A 23437-nucleotide genomic window follows, 5' to 3' on the forward strand; every position below is an offset into this window, starting at 1 on the left:
AACAAAAATAAATAAATGAATAAAATAACAACAGTACAATGATTAATAGATTATTATCGATACTGTCCTTTAATCCAACACAGGAACATTAGTCACATCAGGCAATTTAAAGGCTGGCAGTGATGTTCTTGAAACTGATTGTTGAAGACAAGTGAATTTGTACACAAGCCCTACTGTGATGACTGTAGAAATTTCAGTAGAAAAAAAAATAAATAATTCACAGAGTACTTAAAGAAACACACACACACACACACACAATATTTGTAATACTTTTATTTTAAATATTTAAGTATTTTAAGCACTTTATGCTCACCAAGGCTGCATTTATTTGATGAAAAATACAGTAAAACTATGGAAGTTCTAAGCGGCCATGCATTATTATAATTTTTCTTGTCTTGTTTTCTCGTGATCACGACTTAATTTTCTCGTGATCTCGACATAACGAAAGTTGTTTTGTCGTTATCACGACTTAATTTTCTCGTGATCTCGACATAATGAAAGTTGTTTTGTCGTTATCGCGACTTAATTTTCTCTGTGTATTCGGCATGAGAAAATGCTCTAGAAGCAGCATCATCGCAGCATCATGGATGATCGTATTCACTTTTACTTTGATCAGGGACTCACTCAAACTGAAATAGCTCTGTGTCTGTCAGTGATTGACGACTTACACATAAGTGTTCGACACTTGAGAAGGAGGCTGTCGGGTCTGCAACTTTATCGTCGAAGACAATATAGCGACCCTGATTTTCTCACGATAGCTACAATTACGTCGTGAGAAAACGGTTTTTACGTTGAGATCAACAACTTTCGTTATGTCGAGATAACAACAAAACAACTTTCGTTATGTCGAGATCACGAGAAAATTAAGTCGTGATAATGACAAAACAACTTTCGTTATGTCGAGATCACGAGAAAATTAAGTCGTGATAACGACAAAACAACTTTCGTTATGTCGAGATCACGAGAAAATTAAGTCGTGATAACGACAAAACAACTTTCGTTATGTCGAGATCACGAGAAAATTAAGTTGTGATAACGACAAAACAACTTTCGTTATGTCGAGATCACGAGAAAATTAAGTCGTGATAACGACAAAACAACTTTCGTTATGTCGAGATCACGAAAAAATTAAGTCGTGATAACGACAAAACAACTTTCGTTATGTCGAGATCACGAGAAAATTAAGTCGTGATAACGACAAAACAACTTTCGTTATGTCGAGATCACGAAAAAATTCAGTCGTGATAACGACAAAACAACTTTCGTTATGTCGAGATCACGAGAAAATTAAGTCGTGATAACGACAAAACAACTTTCGTTATGTCGAGATCACGAGAAAATTAAGTCGTGATAACGACAAAACAACTTTCGTTATGTCGAGATCACGAGAAAATTAAGTCGTGATAACGACAAAACAACTTTCGTTATGTCGAGATCACGAAAAAATTCAGTCGTGATAACGACAAAACAACTTTCGTTATGTCGAGATCACGAAAAAATTAAGTCGTGATAACGACAAAACAACTTTCGTTATGTCGAGATCACGAGAAAATTAAGTCGTGATAACGACAAAACAACTTTCGTTATGTCGAGATCACGAAAAAATTCAGTCGTGATAACGACAAAACAACTTTCGTTATGTCGAGATCACGAGAAAATTAAGTCGTGATAACGACAAAACAACTTTCGTTATGTCGAGATCACGAGAAAATTAAGTTGTGATAACGACAAAACAAGACAGAAAAATTATAATAATGCATGGCCGCTTAGAACTTCCGTAGTAAATCAGATAAATTGTGAAATATTATTGCAATTTTAAATATTTTTTTAATTGAATATATTGTAAAATGTAATTTATTCCTGTGATCAAAGCTGAATTTTCAGCATCATTACTTCAGTCTTCAGTGTCACATGATCTTTCAGAAATCAATTTAATATGCTGATTTGCTGCTCAATAAACATTTATTATTATTACTATTATTAATATTTTTGTGAGCTTATGTGGTACACTACAATTCAAAAGTTGTGATGCAAGTTTTTTTTTCAAATAAATAAATACTTTGTTCAACAAATCAATTAGCAAAAAGTGAGAGTAAAGACATGTATAATTTAAAATATTTATGTTCCAAATAAATGATGTTCATCAAAGTATTTTGAAAAACGTATCATCCTTTCTTGAGCAGCAAATCAGCACAATACAATGATTTCTGAAGGATATATTGTGATTGGTTAATAATATAAACTAGCCTAATTTGTAGACTATATCATAAACAGTAGCCTACAAAATAACTTATGTTCCATAAAATACAGTGTGATTCAACTGGCAAATAAAGTCTAATTACAATCAAAAGAAATCAAACAAAGCATAAGGCGTAAAAATGACAAAACCTTTAAAAGTGTTTGCTGTCTAGATCAGATGAAAAGCTGTTATGAGCCGCAGCTCAATGGGAATTATTGAGTTGTATTAGATCAGGGTGGTTTGGTGTTGTTATTATTTACTGAATCTATTTTCCCCAGTAATTAGTTCCTTAGTAGTTCACCGCCTGTGAGAAGAGTAACAGATAACATGAGACTCGTCTGCTCGAAGCTCTTTTATTACTGAGCCTCTGTTTAAACGTTCATTTGTACCTGAATAATGACAGAGAGAAAGCTTTAACACTCATTTCACCGGAAAACACCACCAGCGCCGCTGCACTGCTACTACAGCCTCTATGAAGGTAGATTAGTAGCAAAACTCAAGAGCTTGTTGATCTGAATGTGAGAACTTGTCATATTAACATTCGTAGTTGTAAGTTGAAATTTACACTCACAGCTCTGATCTGAAAAGCTGAATCTTTCGATTTGCACACAGACAATAATCAAAACACCCGTGTTTTGAAGTCGAAGTTGCAGATTAATAGTTACACGAGTAGAATTACATTCACATAAAAATAATGACACACACAAACGTGTGCTTTTGCGCTTTACTTCAGTTTCGCTGTAAAACCTCAAGTCAGCACTTACAACCTCTCAGATCTGGCAGTACAACTTCAAATCTTAGCGCTTTGACTTTTGCAGTATTCCTGTAGCAAAACTCACTTGTGCAATTGTGAATGCAGACGTGAGAGCTCAGAGCCGGGGGCGGGGCTGGGATGCGAATGAAGACATTTTATTGGTCGATGCCTGACCAATGAACAACGCGAGCCATCTCGACTTGCCCTGCAGAAAGAAACATGTTTTTTATGAATATGTATGTTATTTGTAAAACACTGGAAATATTTCATTGAATATCCTTATCTTTTATATGATTTTAAGACACAGCATTAATCTTGTCATACAGGTATTATCTGGTAGACAAATAATGCAACATCCTTCATATGTATATTCTACTGCACATTGCAGAGTGATATCGCTTTATATATAATATAATATATAATTATATAATATATTTAATATAGCTTTACCAGAGCCGCTGAGAAACAATTGATTGTGCATTGATAACTACGCTGACTACACTTTACAATATCATTTTATTCTGGGGAATGAGACAGCATTGTTCTCATGCTCCTTGGCAGTCAAATGTGACCAAACACCTTAACTTTTAACCAATAAAATATCTGTACTACATTTTAGTTAATTTGAGGAGATTTTACTAAATAATAGGCTCAATAATTATGATCCACGGATGAGCGTTTAAAAAAGGCCTATAACATTTTCTAATATGCTTATCATTTATATTACAATTAGTGTAGTATTTAGGATTAAAATAGATAAAATGTTTTCCAGTGCAAAGAGGCAAATTAGAGGCATTTGGTGGCCAGAAAGATAATATTCATATGTAATGCCATGCTTTAACCACTAGATGCCCTTATGGCTGTTTAATAAATACATGTAGGTTATTTAGCTCGACTCTAGTTGCTCAAAACAGTATTGCTGTTCATAACTGCTTATTTTTTTAGGTTTTGCTTTTTAATGTACATTTAGACATTATCAAACACTCGATTTTTATAAGTTAGATTTTTTTTATGTTGCATTTAAAAAGGTTCATTACTGACAAGAAAATAAGGAATTTAACCCAATAAAGAAGTTTAAATTATTTAAAAAAAATAATGATAATAAAAATGTTATGTCGCAACTCTGGTACAGTGATATTACTCTGCAATGTGCAGTAGAATATACATATGAAGGATGATAATACCTGTATGACAAGATGAATGCTGTGTCTTAAAATCATATAAAAGATAAGGATATTCAATGAAAAGAGTTTCCAGTGTTTTACAAATAACTGATACATATACATAAAAAACATGTTTCTTTCTGCAGGGCAAGTCGAGATGGCTCGCGTTGTTCATTGGTCAGGCATCGACCAATAAAATGTCTTCATTCGCATCCCAGCCCCGCCCCCGGCTCTGAGCTCTCACGTCCGCATTCACAAGTGCACAAGTGAGTTTTGCTACTAATCTACCTTCATAAGCCTCCAGCGTTTCTCCGCGTCGGGAACGCTTTGTGAACTGAACGCCAAGCTGCGTTCAGACATGCGCATTGAGGAGTGACACTGCAGAACGGGCGTGGTTTGAATCTAACACAAAAATCCTGTACAATAACAACAACAACAGACGTGCATTACAATAAACACTGCGCGAGCGACAGCGGCGGACCGAGCATGTCTGCACACGGTACAAGTGCATCTCTTTATAATTCACATTAAACGCTTTCACATGACACTGGCTCCAAATAACACATCGAATCATGCGTTTTGGTTATTTCTTTATAATATTTTCCAGGCTTTTTAAAACAGAAGTAGCTCTATTCTCGCTGTGCGTTTATTCATCAGTTCATAAGTGAACGATCAAGGACGCATTGCATTGTCTGTCAAACAACTGACATTTGCATGGTACCAAAAGAGAATAAACTATCATGCACACGTCTAAAAATCAGATGTGTTGTATTAACCAGGCGTTCTGTCAGGTGCTGGTTATTTATGGTAGCTACATGATAATTAGTATTGCATGGTGTCCAATGTACTTCAAAAAAACAAGATACTACTATGGTACATGTCCAGGCCACTGATCTATACTCTATATATAATGCTCTCTATCATCAGTGGTCCAGACACTTTTTGTTGTAATTATTTGAACTAATATTGCCATTTGGGTACTTGATTCATAACAAGATTGTACAACAGGTCACTATAAATACACAATTATACAATTTACATTACACTAGGAATAGAAAATTCAGAATAGCTGAATTGATTTTAAATATTTTGTAACATTGGGTATACTGTCACATTTTGATCAATTTATATTTGATCTATTTCTTTATCTATCTAGATAGATATACCTCTATACCTCAGTTTGTGTGTAATTATCACAGTAAAGTAATCCACACATACCTGTGGTTTCTGCCTCCAGTTAACAGGGAGAGGAGTGTTTTGTGCGGTTTGAAGGCTGCGGCAGAAGAGGACAGCCTAGAGAGCATGGACAATGACAGCACACCGCTGATGAGATCCAGTCCCCTCAGTGACAGTATGGTAGAGTATCACACAGTGCACTTTCATAGTTAGTGGAGAGGAACACAACAGGGCTGCTCGGGATCGTAAGTAGACCATCTGTGGCAGTCGGTTCAATGCGTATTAAATTTACATGTAAACACGAACACTATTTATATAGTGCATAGTAATTTAAAATATTCCCACAAATTGGTTGTTTTCTTTATGCAAGTCTTTTTACTCTGTAATCATATGTAATATGTGGGTTCAGTTCTGTTATTTGTCAGAGCAAATGCTGTTTTCTGCTAGATGTCCGAGGCGAATGATGAAGTTCTTATTAATGAAGTCACACATGAAATACCACATGATTCACACGAGGTGACGGCTCTTCACAAACATACTTCATTCTTGTAATGAATATTGGCTTCAATTAATTGCCATAATATCTTGATTTCTTTTTTTTCACAACTTCGTTGTTGTTGTGCATGAAGGCAGAGAGTGTCATTTCGACTGAGATATACGGAGCTGATTTGCAAAGAACTCTGGGAGAGATTCTTGCATACTGTCAGGTAATGATGAGGCAGTTGATCCTGCTTGTTATTGTTAACCTTGAGTTGTCGTTTTTAGCATTAAAACTCAGTATGAGATTTACAGTCAGGTTTCGTTATTCAGGTTACATACGGAGCCATTCTGAAACTCGATGAGAAGTTTGAGATGCTCCAGGCGAAAGTAGCAAGCATCCAGACCAGTCATCAGAATCCAGCTGTCCACTCTCAGGTCAAAATAACACTACTCACATATTATAATATGAATAATGAGTATAGTTACATTTGTATGTATGTGCTAAATGGGTCATGAACTGCCTTTTTTATTATTTTGTACTGTTCTCTGAGGTCCCCCAATATTATCAAGATCAAAAAACATCATAATTTAGAAATAATAGGCTATTTTTGTCCAGTTTTTAACACGCCTCTTCAGAACGCTCTGTTTGAATATATATAATATATATAGGCGTGGAGGATTGTAGATTCAGAAGTAAATGCCACTGCTATGATTGGCTGACAGTTGTGTGTTTGACAGTCTACGTCCTTCACAGATAAACGCTGCTGTAACTTAGGTCAAAAACGCATAAATACTATATTAATATTTTAATATCTAATTCGCTATTTTCTATATGGAATTTAATGGATGCAAACAAAAAGATTATTCATAGCATTATTATTTTTATAATTATTATATAGATAGTTTGATTGTCATAATATATGACCACATTAGTTGAATACTTAACTTAACTCTTAGTTAAGAACTTCATGCTTCACTTTCTTTCTCTCATTTTAGAGGAGGTATTTGTCATCCAGCTACAGAGACAGCTGCCAGCCCCAGTCTGAAACCTTGATCAGTTTTGAAACGTCTATGCCCCGCCTCGTTCATATTTCCTCTACATCTCCTCTTCCATCTGTGGAGAGCAGGAAACCTCCTACACTCTCCCCCGGCCCAGAGGTGCCCAGCCCTCCTCAACTTGTTATCCAGAGCCAGTCACACATCTCGGTCAAGGACGCTGAGCCAACCCACACAACACAACAAGCTTTCAGCAGGAATAAAATGAGTCTAATGCAGCATCTTGAGCGGGTGAAGAGACCAGCTGAAATAAGCTCAGAGATCAGTGACCCAGCTTCAACTGCAGATCTGACGAATACGAGTAAGAGTCTTATTCCAGTAAAATGTCTAAATATCTTTAAAATAAGAGAAATTTACTTAGTTGGGAAGAATAACATCCTAAACTTGCTTTCAGAATTTGCTGAAAATGTACTTACCCTAAGACCATCAAAGATGAGTTTGTTTCTTCATCAGATTTAGAGAAATGTAGCATTGCATCACTTGCTAAGCAATAGATCCTTTGCAGTGAATGGGTGCCGTCAGAAAGAGAGTCCAAACAGATAATAAAAGCATCACAATAAAAAGATACAAGCAGATGTTTTAACTTAAAACTTGACCAAAGTAAAATCAAAGATGGTACGTCCATAAAACTGAAACACTTATCACTTTCTGACATGACGAGTCCAATCGAGCCGCGAGAGTTCATCCGTCAAATCACCATTAACTGACAGCAGCTTTTATATTTGGGTGGAGAGCAGAGAATTTGAATCAAGCACAGAACACAAAACTGACGGGAGCGGCTCCGGAGGAGAAAAACTGAATCAAAAACTTTGAGATGACACACAGCTCATTTCTCCATCACTGTAAGTTACCAAAACCACACGTGAAAACACGTAACACACTGTTGTGCTCTCTTGCACTGTATGACGTGACAGACAACTAGTCGTCCAGTCCTGTTTCGTTCACACAGCGCAGGTTTTCCAAGAATGCGGTTGTGAGTCCTGAACGTTCACAGGTGTCAGTTCGGTTGCAGAATGCGGTTGTCATGTCACGTGCGTAAATAACCTTACTGTGTGTGAACATAACCGTATTAAAGACTCAAATACAGGACTGACAACCGTATTCTCCTGCTGTGTGAACGTGGACTTTGATCGTTTGACGTTGATCGTAAACAAAAACGGTGCTTGATCTGTGCATATTTCTCTCCTGATTCAGACGGGACAACTTTTTCAATACAGAAGCAATATTATGGATAGAGGTATTTTAGCCAGAAGCAAAGTTTGAAATTCAAACCAGCACATTTTCACTTCACAGTGTGTTAACTGATGGACTGGAGTGGTGTGGATTACTTGTGTATGATTGTGATGTTTTTATCATCTGTTTGGACTCTCATTCTGACGGCACCCGTTCACTGCAGAGGATCCATTGCTGAGCAAGTGATGGAATGCTATATTTCTCCAAATCTGATGAAGAAAAACTCATCTATATCTTGAATGGCCTGAGGGCAGGGACGTCGCTATTGGGGTTAAAAGGGTGACAGAGGGCATAGGGCCCAGAGTGACGGCCCTGCCTGAGGATAAGTATAGTTTCAGCTAATTTTCATTTTGGGTAATCTGTTACTATAAGGCTAAAACTCACTAAAAATTGCTATAGTGAATGATTTTATTCCAAAACAATGATCAATGCAGCAATAATTTATATTAAAGGGATAGTTCACCCAAAAATGAAAATTCTGTCATGAAAACCCACGTCGTTCCAAATCTGTAAGACCTTCGTTCATCTTCAGAACACAAATTAAGATATTTCTGATGAAATCCAAGAGCTCTCTGACCGTCCCATAGACAGCAAGGATTCTACCACGTCAACGTCCAGAAACGTAGGACGGACATTGTTAAAATAATCCATGTGACATCACTGGTTCAACCCTAATATTTTGAAGCTACGAGAATACTTTTTGTGCACAAAGAAAACAAAAATAATGACTTTATTCAACAATTTGTCTCCGCTGCGTCACCGTGGCGCCATTTTGAAGAGCATCACGACACATGCATGTGCTTTGATCTGCACGTAAACAAGGTATGCTATCATGCAAGTAAAGTAAATACATAATTATTTTTGTTTTCTTTGCGCACAAAAAATATTCTCGTAGCTTCAAAAAATTGTGGTTGAACCACTGATTTCGCATGGATAATTTTAACTATGTTCTACGTTTCTGTGCCTTGAACGTGTAAGGATCCTTGCTGTCTATGGAGGGTCAGAGAGCTCTCGGATTTCATCAGAAATATCTTAATTTGTGTTCCGAAGATGAACGAAGGTCTGAGGCTGATTATACACGGGGCGACTTTGGGAAATGTTGCCATCAACAGCAACCAGGCGAGACACAAGGCTTGCGAATGATCTTAAGTATCCAGATCGAAATTTGTTACCCATTCTCAGGGGGAAAGTGCCCAAAGTTGTTAAAAAAAAATTGCCCCGTGAATCATCAGCCTTATGGGTTTGGAACGACACGAGGGTGAGTAATTAATGACAGAATTTTCATTTTTGGGTGAACTATCCCTTAAATGCTGCCATTTGTGTCCGTTTCTGCTCCTGTAGGTTGTCTGGGCAGCTCTGACAGGAAGGTGTTCCTCTCTAACTATATCCTACAGAGGGCTGGTAAAATGGCACGACCCAGTGCTGCGGTGCGGTACCTGTCGAGAAACATCTTCACAGCGGACGAACTCTCTCAAAGCAGCACCACTGGAAACACAAAGAGACGCCTCAAGAGACTCGACCCAAACAAAATCAGTGCCATCAGAGGTGAGCTGGACGGATATTTCAGAAATGGACCCTTCTCTGTATGATGTGCTTTTTTTATTGTTTTCACACATTTAAAAAAATATATATATATTTAAATTTAAGAAAACACTAAGCTTTTCTCAGAACTTACTTTTCTGGAACATTTTTGTGATGAGCACTGTGCCAGTGATTTTTTATTTTATTTTCAAAGTTGATAAACAATGAAGAGATTTTAATAAAGGCTATACTACGGTGGCCGAGAAGTGCAAAACAAATCACGATTCTGAAAACAAATTAACAAATTACAAACGCAAATCTAAAAAACAAAATAACAATACAGAAAACACAACGACAAATCAGACAAACCGGAAGAGGTAGGTATAGTTTGAGACAGCCCATTGGTTTGGGAATAGATTGCTCACCGCTGACTGGACGAGACATCTGTCAATCAAGGTGTACAGGAAGAACGAGAAGAAGAACAGCAGAGTCAACTGAAGTATCAGCTACAGTGGTGCAGATGGTAGATTGCGTGTCATCGTGTTTTTTGACGCGATCGACCCCGGGTTCGATCCCACCTTTTGCCGAACTTTTTTTTTTTTATCCCTTGTCAAATCTCATATCGCATCGGAAAGTCATTTATTTTCAATAAAAATTAAGAAAATAATCAAAAAGTTGAAAATAAAGTATCGGGTAGGGTTAGGGTACGAGTAGGGAGGGTTTGTACCAATAAGGTGGCATCCATTTAATAATTTGAATTAAAATGATCATTTTCACTCATTACGTTATTGCATACTGTTTTTTTTTACTACAATACTGAGGTGCAGATAATTGCCACTATTTGCAACAAACTTATACGTAGCACAAATCCTGCTTTTTCCGTTTTCTGAATTGTAATTTTGTTTTTTAGATTTGCATTTGCAATTTATTTTGTTTTCAGAATCGTGATTTGTTTTGCACTTCTCGGCCACCGTAAATAGTAAATGACTTGCTCAGCATTATATATGTGACCCTGGACCACAAAACCAGTCTTAAGTGTCAGTTTTTCGAAATTGAGATTTAAGCATCATCTGAAAGCTGAAAATAAGCTTCTCATTGATGTATGGTTTATTAGGATCGGACAATATTTGGCTGAGATACAGCTATTTGAGTATCTGGAATCTGAGGGTGCAAACAAATTGCCTTTAAAGTTGTTCAAATGAAGCTCTTATCAATGCATATTACTAATCAAAAATGAAGTTTTGATATATTTACGGTAAGAAATTACAAAATATCTTCGTGGAACATGATCTTTACTTAATATCCTAATGATTTTTGGCATTAAATAAAAAAAAATCAATAATTTTGACCCATACAATGTATTTTTGGCTATTGCTACAAATATACCCCAGCGACTTCAGACTGCTTTTGTGCTTCAGGGTCACATATTAATATCTGATGCAGTTTACAGAGCAGCATGAAAGTTGCTAGCTTTAACAATGTGTGGATCTCCAGAGTGGGCGGTAAAGAGATACCCAAAATTTGATCTTCGTGAGAAAGGCAAAGACTGGAAAATGTGTCTGTCTGTAATCAACTCAACAGCCCGCTACTATCGGTTCATGGACAAGACACGCAAGGTGAGAATAAAAGTAAAACTTTTGTAACTTTAGCAAAAACTGACAACACCCACACTCTCATAACAGTGCACAACACTAAACTACACTCACCACTCAGACCTTTTGTTTTGTTAGTTGTTCATGAAGCTTCAAATGACAATAAAAATATATATTTTTTTCCCAAATCAAAACCATTTGACAATTTTAATCTGCAGCACTTCCACTATACTTGCAAATGTGGTTATTTCCACCTCTTTCCCCCAAATGCACGGACCCCGTTGATTGTTTTCCACACTTGTGTTTAACTATTATTATTATTGCTTTTCTGCCTGTTCTCTACAAAGTTAGTTTGCATTGATCATATCTGTATTGTACCTGATATTGCAATAAGAGGTAGCAGTCTGTGATACGCTATTATTCATCAAAGGGGGGTGTTTACACAAGTTTCTTTGCATTTTGTTCATTCATTTACATGACAACTACACATTTTAATCTACATTTTTTTTTTTTTAAAAGCATACTTAATGTTATTTGTCAGCTAAAGGTAATGGAAAGAGCAAAACTTGAGAACACCACAGAATCAGCACATACAGCGGTTACATGTGCAGCAGCGGCAGAGATTGATGTTGAGCTGTCTGACAGCGACACGGAGCAGAAACAGCAGGAAACACTGATGAGCCACATCACTGAAGATCACAACATGCCGACAGACTGGGAATCGAATAACGGTCAGTGCCGACTGAAACATCATAAGTAGCACGGGTACATTTGTAGCAATAGCCAACAATACATTTTATGGGTCAAAATTATCCATTTTTCTTTTATGCCAAAAATCATTAGGATATTAATTAAAGATCAGGTTCTATGAAGATATTTTTTAAAGTTCCTATGTAAATATATCAAAACTTCATTTTTGATTAGTAATATGCATTGCTAAGAACTTAACTTTAAAAGCAATTTTCTCAATATTCATATTTTTTTGCACCCTCAGATTCCAGATTTTCAAATAGTTGTATATCTCACCCAAATATTTTCTTAAACCATACATCAATAGAAAGCTTATTTATTCAGCTTTCAGATAATGTATAAATCTCAATTTCAAAAAATTGACCCTTATGACTGGTCCAGGGTCACATATGGTGTTAGATGTAAATGTGTCACTATTTACTCACAGCTTGTGAAAATAGTGATACTTTGATAGACAAAATAATTGCAAATATGTTATAATTGCAAGAAATAATTGCAAAATATTGCCCAGGCCTACTTCTTAAAGTACCGGATATTGCACTCTCTTATTTTTACTCCCAAGTCTTATTCCTTATTTGTGTGTTTGTCAGTGTATCTCGGCCCCCCTCACCGGGATGTGAAGGTTCCTGAGTTTGCCTTGTCTGCAGCACATCTGCGAACACGTCCTGAGCTCATCGCTCGATACCTCATTAAGTTCATCTTCCCAGAGGATGTGCTGGTGCGCAGTAACGTGTACGGCGGGATGCGGCGCGGCATTCAGGCCCTCGACCACAACAAGATCTCCGCGCTCCGAGGTGAGATAGCAGATCAGCAGCACTGTAGTGTTTCCACTGTGGATGCTGGAAAAGAGGTCGTTTGGAATAAGGACTAGTTCTCTGTTCCTGCTCTTCTTCAGAGCACCTGTTGGAGCGTTTTCCCTGGATGAGCCTGGAGGAAGACGGAAGCGACTGGAAGGTTTGCGTAGGCGCTATAAACAGCACCATCCGCAAGTTTCGATATGAGCGCAAGATGGGCATCAAGAGAGGGATACGCTAGTGCTGAGTATCAGATCAAAAACTGCTCTGTGATACGGAGGTGAAACCTTTGTTTGTACACCGTGACTGTTTGTGTCAAGAATGTGTTACTAGCATTTCATTTGTGATTTATACTGGTTTTTACTTTGATATCATTTTCAACAGGAAATGTGAAAAAGACTTTATTTAGCAATATAAAAAATGTACATTAATATATAGATGTTTGAACAAAGAATGGTTAATATATGGATTAAGAACAAAATTAATATATTACACATCCAAAACCTCTCTCTCCATTGAAACTTAGCAGCTATAGAATAGAGAACAAAAGACAGCTGTTGTCAAAACAGGGAGTTGCACATCAGTTATGAACACTGTATCAGTTCAGACCATTGTTTGAAGTGAATAAAACTGGTTATATTGTTGCACATTGAGTACACATCCTCATGAGTATGAGCAATCGTCTCGTGTAACTGACCTGAAATAAAGCACAGTAGCACTGTTTAATCAGTTTTTTTGTCCCTTAAACTATTGAATGAAGAAAAACATTTTGCAGGTAAAATAAGTGCTAGCAGAGAACTCGCAGGTCTTATGGAGAAACGCACCTCTATTGGCAGATGTGATGTTTTTTCTTGAGGTCTTTGGTGATGTTGTTAATCACTCCAAGACACTGTGCCCACATCCAGCCCCTCACACCAACGTCAAACTGTGGGTACATCTCAGCAAGAAACTCTGAATGCACATACAGAAATAAAAATAAATACTATTTGAAAACTATAAATACATTTAGTAATGTTAAATGGCACACAAATCCAATCTGGGACTAAACTGGGCTGAAAAAAAAAAAAAAAAAAAAGGATTTACAAATTCTCTCAAACATTTATGCATCAAAGCATATAAAAAATATATAATTCATTAATTATGAAAAAGCATTCACTGGACATAAGTGTTTGCCATGTACAAAAATCACTAAATTAAACCTTTTGGGAGAAACGACTAAACACTTTTTTGTGCACAACATGACTTTCCAACAACTAAGACAAATAAATCAAGAAAAAATAGCTTATATAGCTTGATATTTAGTACGATCCCACTTGATCAATATTTTCTGGTTCAGCATCTTCTATTACTGACTGTTATATGAAGAAAGATTTGTTTGATGAGTCCCTGATCCACATCAGTCCCAAACAGGTACTTGAAGAGACTGTATTTACCTCGAAGGGCTTCTATTTTGTTGGGGTCGAGTTGCTGGAGGCTTTTTGCAGGGTTTCCTGTGATGGCACTGCAGGACAGTGTGCTGATGGGGAAGAGAGCATGAAGCACAGGCACTACAGCCTTCTGGGGCTCCACCTCCTTAAACACCTCCTTGTACACAGACAGCGGGATCCACACTTTCCTCAAGGGGCTTCCGATCATTACTGAGGAAGAAAAGAGAATATACTGATCCATGTCATACAACACTGGTATTTCAACTAAACATATTGAAGCAAAATTTGAAAAACATGTCATGATCTAGAAAATCTACTGAATTCCGGAAATGTTGGGAGGTTTTTTTTTTGTTTGTTTTTTATTTGAATGAAATGAAAGACTTTCAAATCACATTATACAATATTTTATTCACAATAGAACATAGATAAAATTGTAAAATTTCTCAGTTTAAACATTTGTTATGCACAAAATGAGCTCATTTCAAATTTGATGCCTGCTACAGGTCTCAAAAAAATTGGCACTGGGGCAATAAAGGGCTGAAAAAGCAAGACATTTTGAAAAGATTCAGCTGGGAGAACATCTAGCAACTAATTAAGTTATGTATGTACAACCCGAATTTTGGAAGTGTTGGGACGTTTTTTAAAATGTGATATCTTAATGGGATAAGTGATAGAAATGAATAAGTTTCAACATTTGGAATAATTGTTTTGATTTTTTGTTCACAGTATAATTTGTTTAGACTACTTGTATATTGTTTCCGATGTCAATGAGTTCCCCAGGTGCCCTTAAAGGCCGCAATAGTTCAGGTTTCCAAATGGTTTCTTTACAAAACAAACAAAAATTTTTACAAAAATTCAAAATCATTTAGTCCTCTTAAGGCCGGTCACACAAAGCACGATAACTATAAAGATAAGGATAAATACAGTTCTAAAAAATGTTCTCAATATTAAAGAATAGCAGAGTCTACACCACAGCGAGAATTTAAAGCAGCAGATGTGCGTGTGCCAAGAATAAACCGATGAAATCATTCGCTGGTGTGGATGCTAATATAGTTATCTTTATAGTTATTCTTGGAGTGAACGGGGCTTTAAACCTCATCCCAGCACATTTGTTGAGTGCAATGCTTACATCTCAAAAGCTCAACAACTGTTGGACAAAACTAAGTTCTTCCCTAGATTTCTTCTTTTGTAAATCAATTTTACTCGCATGTTCATCACAATATGGTAGAAAAAAAATAAAAATCTGTCAATACTTCAGTTATCACAACTTTAACATTTTTACCTGATGGTTTTATGAGTAAAGGTAAATCAAAACTTTTGTTGAAAATTGAATTTTTTAACTTGACTTCTTACGATTACATTTCTAAGAACTTAATGTAGCCATGAAACTACATTTTAAAATGATTATTCCTTCATCTCAAGACAAACTTATTTACATCACACTGTATATATCCTACCTTTGCAGTCAACCTGACCTTCAAGTGTGGTCCCTTTACTGTTGGGCATCTTCTCCAGTTCAACTTTCTCCCCGTCTGCCTTTGCGGCTTTCTTTCTTTTCTGCTGACGCTTTGAGCCTGTGTTAGCCGGAGAGCCTTTCTTCATTACCTCTGACGGCTGTGGGTCATCTGTGGATGCAGTGCAGACCTCTTCTCCATTGGGCTTTGACATGAGTGAAGCAGGATCAGGAGTCTGAGACTGGGATCCGTTACCGCGCCCCCTGCGACCGCGTCCTCTGCCCCTGCCTCTGCCTCTGCCTCGTCTGCCGCCGGGAGGTTTGTCTGGCTGAGGGCTGCTGTTGTCAGCTTGCTGAAAATCCGCCCTGTCCAGCCCTCGTTTCCAGGGAGGGATCCAGCGTGGGTTTCTCTGGACTGGTGGATCAAGTCTCTGGGCCAAAGACCAGGACAGCTGCCTTTCTTCAACACGCAGAGATGCCCGTCTCTGAGAGATATGGGATACATTATCACTAGGGCTGTCAGAATTGTGAGATTGATTTTTTATTTAGTTTTTTTTCAGTTCAATGCACTAAAAATACACAATTAATGCAACATCCATTTTTCTTTTGTGCTTCAATGGACAAAAAGACAAGATTGTCAAAATACCTGTTTTTGGTGAGTTACCTCATAATTACAGTCTTAAGTTCATAAATGACTGGAAAGAGTTGGGGGTGGGGAAATCAGAGACATGTCAAATCTGCATCATGTGCATCAGGATTTAAAGAGACAGCACTGCTATAAAAGTGAAACCTGCTTAGGTCATTGATGTAAATAAAAAGTAAAATCACTTACTGATCTTTGCTGATTAACTTTTATTGCTTGAATAAAGATGAATCTGTATTCAATTTAAAGTTTATGCATATACAATTTATAGTTTGTGAAGATCGTTTTAAGTTTACTTAAATTGTATACTGTAAGACTGAATGGCTATAATTGAGGACAACATGCATTAAGAGAGACACTAGCAGCCGTATTGTTATCCATTATCATCAATGATACTGGCCTTCATTAATAACCTACCTAGTAAAAAGATGCCAATAAACACATACTTATATACCATCTTTATGTTATTCCAACATAATTTGAAGAGTCAATGTGAAATTATGATAATATAAATCTCAATATGCTATTAAACCGGATTCATCAGTGCTTCTCACTAACGCCTCACATGTGCAAACACTCTATTCTTTACTTAGCACCAACCAATCATGCTTTAGAATAGGCCTATAAATCAGCCAAAGGTCAATTTATAGGTTTTGAACAATAGCTGCAAACAGAGTAAGGGGTGTTGGAGGGAGAGCCAGGGGACGAGGCAGAGTTTGAGGAGGAGGAATTCAAAGCGGAGCAAGGGGAGGAAGAGGATGAGTCGGATGGGGAAGGTGACGAAGAACAGGAACAAGAAGAGTGGTCTCTGATGAGATTAGGGCTACTGTCACTGATCATGTGATCAACCACGGTTTAATGAGACAGACAGTCCAGCCTAATTAGAGTTGATTTACAGTGGCGGGTATAATTCAAACCTTTAGAAATGAGAACAGATATGTACAATCTACTATAATGTAGACATGTTCTAATGTACCCATAACAGCTATTTCAGCATAACATACTATAAAACATGTATTTTAGCATTTATTTACTGCAGTGCATTGCATGATTGGTCACAGTCTGGTGGGATATATACAACAGTACAGCTGACTGCAAGAACACATTCTGACTATATTGTATAAAATAGTATATTATACTGCAATTTGCTACAGTTTCACCCTTTTCAAAGTTACGTTTGGTTTCTGTCCATCTACAGTTGGTTGATGTATTTATTTTCTTTCGTACTGTGTGTAATACTGCATTCACAACCACAAACGCCTACAGTAAAAAAAAAAAAAGTTTGGTTTCAATCTTGCTTTTGTGATTACAGTGAACTTTGCAACATCTCTCTGCTAATTACTTTTAGTCTTGTACAGAAATGTACATAGGAGCTCATGAAAGAAGAGCTTTAGGTTTTGAATTACTGTGTGTATATGATATATCCACAAATATGTTATTAAGGCTAAAGTGTTTGCAACAAGACAGATGTTTGCTTTTGAGATGCGTTTGTGATCTTTTGAATGCAGTGTGTCATTTTGCAAGAGATGAGAGGCATTTTGCATTTTGTGAAGGCAATTCTTGGATTTGTGTGTTAAGTTTTGAAAAAAAAAAAAAAAAAAAAAAAAAGGGGTAAAGTTTAGAAAATGTGTGGAAGCAGTTAAAAAAAAAATTATTAAAGAAATGTGAATAATCAGCTAATTTTTTAATTGATTGATAGCACAAATGATAGCCTTTCATGACACCAACTCTAGTGAACAATGGGTTAGAAAACTCCTTTCAGCCATATTACTTTGTCAGCTTCAAAGCAGTGTTTCCCCTGCCATTATATTTAATTTTGTCTATAGCGCCAGATCACAACAGAAGTCAAAGTTACCTTTCCTATAGAACCTTGTTCTTTTATTAAACAAACTAAATAGCCTTATGTTGTTTATCTTAATTACAGGACGCCGTTAATTACATAGTCGCACTCTCGGTGTCGCGCACAGCAGAGATGCACGCACACACACACACACACAGTCTGGTCAGCTATCCCTGTAGGGACTCTCCATAGGTATAATTGTTGTTATACTGTACAAACCATATTTTCTATTGCGCTATACCAACCCTACACCTAAACCTACCCTCACAGGAAACTTTGTGTGTAAATTGACCTGGAACTACCTGTGCAGTTAATTTAATCAACACCTGCCAGCCAATCAGAATCGAGTATTCAGACAGACCATGGAATAATAGAATGTATGTAATAGGCTACTACTAAAATTATTAAATTATTTTTAAGGGATAATCATACAATATTTATTCAATGTTTTTCATTGTAATATTAAATCCCCTTTATCCCCCCCCCCCAATTTTTTATTTTTTTATTTTCATTAATTAAAAGAATGTTTTATGCCTTAAAAATTGCAATACACAACAATTTCTGAGGGGGAAAATAAATCATAAGGCTATTGTAAGAAATTAAACTTGTTTTTATGCTTTCAAATAATTAGACATGCAAAACAAAATTAGGTAACAATAAAACATAAGGTTGGAAAAAATTAAATTTCATAGGGCCCTAAACGTAATTTCTGTTAAACTTTTAATAAATTGGTTAAATTGCTCAAGTTTCATGATTTTAATCAGCTAGATAAGCTTTCTGACTAATACAATTTAATTTAACCATTAAAAAGGAGTCCAGAAAAATTAAAACTGAAAAAAAACCCAGAATCCACAATATTAACTGATCACAGATTTTGTGACTCGTACCTGTACGGAGAGTTCTTCTGCAAAATAAACTGGAAGGAAATCTGTTCGTCTACTTTTGTCCTCTAATCACTTTTTTTTCTCTCTTAGGTCACACTAAATTATGCTACAATCTTTAAGGCCTCGATCAACTCCAGAACGGTTTTTGGTGAGACCAAATTAATTTAAATCAACAATAAATAGAGATAAATGGTTTATGGACAAACCTTTGTACCATTCTTCAGGTTCGCTGAGCTTGTTTCATATAACAGCTTTAAGAGAAGAGACAAATATTTTAAAAAAATCTCATCATCCTACTTGGAAATAGTAGCTGTAATACATTCTAACATGTGCGCGCAAACTGAATTGACAGCATAAATTGGGTCGGTTGTGTCAGCCGGCTCTGGGTCATCCTTACTGTTGAGCCCTGGATAGTTTAAAGGCAAGTACCTCATTTGACATCTGTCTGTCAATCTTCTGTTCAAGCCTCTGCACTGCAGCATGCAGGAACTGAAAGGTAACAAACAGCAAACAAACCACTGAAATCATCCATCATTCCACATCAGCTACTATTTTCATTCACGGCATTAAACTGGTATATTAAGACCTTGATTCTGATCAGACAAGCATGTGTGAAGTAGGGCTGCGACGGAGGCAGATTTTTACCACCGTGGTGGTAATGGACCAACTACCGGCGATGACGCAGTGTTTTATATATATATATATATCAATCATATCTTCAATCACATGCTAGAAAATCTGCATTGGCCTGATAACAATTAGAAAGTTAACACTAATGCTTAAGCCTGCCTTGGCTTTTATATAATGTTAGATTTAAAAATCTTTGACAGAAAAACCAATGTTGTATTCAAGATGGTGTGCTTGTTGTGCAAATGCATTTTAAGCAACCGTGGCCAGGTATCTTGCCTCATTATTCCACCACCAAGCAAGCGGGTCTTCGCTGGCTTCCTCTCGCAAACAGCAACTGGAAACGGCTCGAGATATGAAGTGCAGCTCGCCCATTTAACACTTAACGTGCCGCAACAGCTAAAGTCTGTCTACACTGGACGCGACAAAGCGACCGTTAAAATCATTTGAACTTTGTGTCAGCATGTCATAAAACGAGGTATCAGTTTCCTGTAAGGGATTTGTCGTGCCGCACCGCATCCGGTGTAGACAGCATCACTGATTATTATTATTATTATAATGTATTGTGTTCTACTGACTGTTGTATTTTGCCGTGCAATGTCTCACGCGTCCGGTGTAGACACGATGTAAAGGAAGTGCTATGGCGTTTGAGTTCATTTGTGAATTAACAGTCTAAATAAAACAATTTACAGCTAAATGGTGTATGCTATAAATACCAAATTCTATTACAACTTTTACTATTATTGCACTTGTGTACAAAACTTTGTATTTTGTGCTTGTTATAGAGTGTGTGACGTCACACGCCGGTGGCAATCACGCAGTTGTTATGGCGACCGCCACAGCCCCAGAGTGAAGAACAGAAGCTCTTACCCTACAATGGTTCAGGACTTCAAGTAGCATATTCTTTTGATCCTCCCCCACGACAGATGCGCTCTGGTTTAGAAAATAATTAGGACACTAATGAAAAAGGAAATTTGATCTGTGCAACAACCAAATGGTGAACTGTGTAATTTATGCATTGAACAGATACATAGATCAACTGAGCTAACATTGACTATCAACTTAAACAAGTATTATGAGACTGAACAAACCTGTACTGGTGCATTTGGAAATACAGGAGGCTCCGTGGCAGCTAAAGGGCTGATTGCTGTGTTCAGTCCAGACATCTCTACAGGGCCTCGGGCTGAATCAGACGGAGGCGCAGCATGGTAAAATGTGAGATCCTCAGACGGGAGTCCAACATTCACATCCTATGGAAGAGAACGATCATGGCTGCAATGAAAATGCTTACTGAATTTACATTGTTTATCTGATACTCGGGAAATTATTCCAAAGCCATACGACTTTCTTCCGTGAAACACAAAAGGAGATATTTTGTCGAGTATCTGGGCTGTTTTTAGTGATGATATCTACTAGCAAGCACAAAAACTGACAAAAGAGCATTATAAAAGCAGAATAAAAGTAGCCTTATTCACCTATTTGCCTGATGCTGATATTAAAATGGCCAGGTTTGGCGGATTTGGCTATTTTTTTAATATTTCGTTTTTGTCAGATGCCCTCCATATTAATAGTGTTATTAACATGCGTTAAGAGTGCACGAATAGCTCAAATTAGTCAAACAATGCATGAGAAGCACTGGGATACAATATATCAGCAATCACAGACATTTGGATAGGATTAGATATCCTGGAGGATGTTAAAAATTGCCAAAACACAGTAGGTAATTTGTTCTAGTTTTTTTTTTCTAACAAAGGTTGTGTGAGCAAAACTCAGACTTCAGCAGATTTGGACAAGATTCAAATCACAAAAAAATCTGTGAAATCATTCAAACATAGCAACTCGACCCATTACATGCAAAAAACAAATCATTTTGATTAACACCTCTGGCATGACACCTGAAGAAAGCATGGGTTTGAAACGGCATAAAAGTCAGTAAATTTGCACGTTGCATTTTACAGACGCTTTTATCCAAACCAGCTTACATTGCACTTAATGCATACGTTTTGTCAGTTTATGCATTACTCACGACTAGACTAGCAGCTATGCAATTTAAAAAAAATAATAAAAAAAAAAAAAATCATTCCCAAGAATGTACTGATATGGGCATCTGGCCAAAGTTATTACTAATTAATTAACTGCAACAGTTAAAGGATGAGATACCCTGTTTGCTGCACTACAGTCCAGACTCTGCTTGTCTCTCTGTTCAGTCAGAAAGCTCTGTCGGCTCCTCCGTCCTTTTAAACTCCTCCTGGAGGACTGCTTCTCAACGGGCGCTGGATCCTCCTGGTTATCTGAAACAGAAATTTGGGAGTGATCAATTATGAAATACATGTACTCAAATTGTCCATATACGTGACCCTGGCCCACAAAACCAGTTATAAGTAGCATGGGTCAAAATCACAGCTTTTTTCTTTTATGCCAAAAATCATTTGGAAGATCGTGTTCCAAGATGATATTTAGTAAATTTCCAACCGTAAAACTTCATTTTTTATATTTTATTATTTTAATTTGGACAACTTTAAAAGGCTATTTTCTCAATATTTAGATTTTTTTGCACCCTCAGATTCCAGCCAAATATTGTCCTAACAACCCATACATCGAAAGAAAGCTTATTTATTTAGCGTTCAGATTATGTATAAATCTCAACTGACAAAAGAGCATTATAAGAGAAGAATAAAAGTCTTATTTGCCTGATGCTGATATATGGGCATTTCAAAAAATGAACCTTTATGACTGGTTTCGTGGTCACACATGGACACCTAGTCTATATGACTGAATTACAAATACATGAAACAAAGTTATTTAAACAAATAAACACATAACAAACCAACTTACTGAGCTGAGTGTGGGGCATCAATGAGTGTAATATAGGTCATAAATAATCATTCAATTTGTGACCTTTACAAATTCTAATAATATCTTGAAAGCTTGTGATGAATTCAATAAAACATCTGATAACTGACATTGAAACATTAGTGGATCATGCTCTTAGTTATTGTGATGAACTACACCTGTGTGAATTTGAGGAGAACTGACGTCATACTTCCACTGGAAAATCACCCAGATACCAAGTTAAAGCCATCTTTATTTACAACTTTATATTCTAGTAACTTGGTGACCCAGTTTTGATAATCAGGGAGACAGAGAGAGGGATAAAAGATGGTAAAGACACAAACAAGCCAAACCTGGCTCTCTGGTGTTTTCTCTTCTCCAGGTAGAAACGCTGGACGAGTCTGAGAGTTCATCTTCATCTTCCTCACACTCCGAGGACTCGACAGGAGCGAATATACTCAGATCCATCTCGGTTTCTGTATCTTCATCTTCAAGCTTGACAACGATATACTGGCTGTCGCTGAAGCTGTTTGTTTCCTCCTCATCACTGTTGGAGCAACTTTGAGGATCCGCGTCGGCATGAAGTTTAATCTTCATCTTGAGTCACCACACGCACAAATATCGAGGTCTCAGCAGAGCAGAGTCCTGTTTGAGTCTCTCCAGTGAGTTTAAGGGATGTTTTTGACTTGAGCAGGAGACACGTGAGGAGTGCAGCTGGAGCTGAAGTTAGTTCAGGAGGGATCGGCGGAAGGATCTTGAAATCGCGATACTCTGATTCGTTAATTCATGAGGATATCGTTTTATGATATCGATTATATATATTTTTTTATTTTATTTTTTTCAAAGTAGCTTTTGAAATAAATGTTTGTCTTGGAAATTACTGCATATCACAAGTGTCGAAATGCAATAAATGAACTATAGCTGTGCAGGACAGGATCTATTTCTCCTTCCGCTCAGCACTCATTCACAGTCA

The 23437-nt window shown here is 36.9% G+C and overlaps 2 protein-coding genes across 7 annotated transcripts; one reads left to right on the plus strand and one right to left on the minus strand.

Moving 5' to 3' along the window:
- Nucleotides 1–4469: 4469 nt before the first annotated feature.
- LOC306859719 (BEN domain-containing protein 2) lies at nucleotides 4470–13405 on the plus strand. 3 transcript variants are annotated; one of them, XM_079400928.1, is made up of 11 exons: nucleotides 4470–4655; nucleotides 5394–5512; nucleotides 5780–5848; nucleotides 5962–6039; nucleotides 6143–6247; nucleotides 6809–7169; nucleotides 9443–9646; nucleotides 11117–11238; nucleotides 11756–11945; nucleotides 12555–12758; nucleotides 12860–13405. In XM_079400928.1, the coding sequence occupies exons 1-11, from the start codon at nucleotides 4643–4645 to the stop codon at nucleotides 12997–12999; spliced, it is 1605 nt and encodes a 534-aa protein (XP_079257054.1). In that variant the 5' UTR covers nucleotides 4470–4642; the 3' UTR covers nucleotides 13000–13405. The 3 variants fall into 3 exon arrangements, with proteins under 3 accessions (XP_079257054.1, XP_079257053.1, XP_079257055.1); XM_079400927.1 differs by having other exon boundaries at nucleotides 4509–4655; nucleotides 12836–13405; XM_079400929.1 differs by having other exon boundaries at nucleotides 4519–4655; nucleotides 5394–5577.
- Nucleotides 13102–23210, minus strand: LOC306859720 (uncharacterized protein). Of its 4 annotated transcripts, none has more exons than XM_079400930.1 (10): nucleotides 22818–23210; nucleotides 21793–21923; nucleotides 20724–20882; nucleotides 20503–20565; nucleotides 19435–19494; nucleotides 19212–19256; nucleotides 15643–16123; nucleotides 14192–14395; nucleotides 13583–13709; nucleotides 13102–13455 (listed from the first exon to the last, which is right to left on the minus strand). In XM_079400930.1, the coding sequence occupies exons 1-9, from the start codon at nucleotides 23059–23061 to the stop codon at nucleotides 13585–13587; spliced, it is 1512 nt and encodes a 503-aa protein (XP_079257056.1). In that variant the 5' UTR covers nucleotides 23062–23210; the 3' UTR covers nucleotides 13102–13455; nucleotides 13583–13584. The 4 variants fall into 4 exon arrangements, with proteins under 4 accessions (XP_079257056.1, XP_079257058.1, XP_079257057.1 ...); XM_079400931.1 differs by having other exon boundaries at nucleotides 13144–13455; nucleotides 15661–16123; XM_079400932.1 differs by lacking the exon at nucleotides 19212–19256.
- Between the last annotated feature and the right edge of the window lie 227 nt (nucleotides 23211–23437).

The sequence above is a fragment of the Barbus barbus genome (assembly GCF_936440315.1).
Source record: "Barbus barbus genome assembly, chromosome: 40".
Lineage (NCBI taxonomy): Eukaryota > Metazoa > Chordata > Actinopteri > Cypriniformes > Cyprinidae > Barbus > Barbus barbus.

Excerpts from the sequence above, each read along its gene's own strand:
- LOC306859719 (XM_079400927.1), top strand. Across the intron at positions 9,647-11,116 it reads CAAAATCAGTGCCATCAGAG|AGTGGGCGGTAAAGAGATAC; the intron begins GTGAGCTGGACG and ends GTGGATCTCCAG. Across the intron at positions 11,946-12,554 it reads AGACTGGGAATCGAATAACG|TGTATCTCGGCCCCCCTCAC; the intron begins GTCAGTGCCGAC and ends TGTGTTTGTCAG.
- LOC306859720 (XM_079400930.1), bottom strand. The coding sequence starts at position 23,061 with ATGAAGATTAAACTTCATGCCGACGCGGATCCTCAAAGTTGCTCCAAC. Across the intron at positions 21,924-22,817 it reads AGAAAACACCAGAGAGCCAG|ATAACCAGGAGGATCCAGCG; the intron begins GTTTGGCTTGTT and ends TTTCTGTTTCAG. Across the intron at positions 14,396-15,642 it reads AGGTCAGGTTGACTGCAAAG|TAATGATCGGAAGCCCCTTG; the intron begins GTAGGATATATA and ends TTTCTTCCTCAG.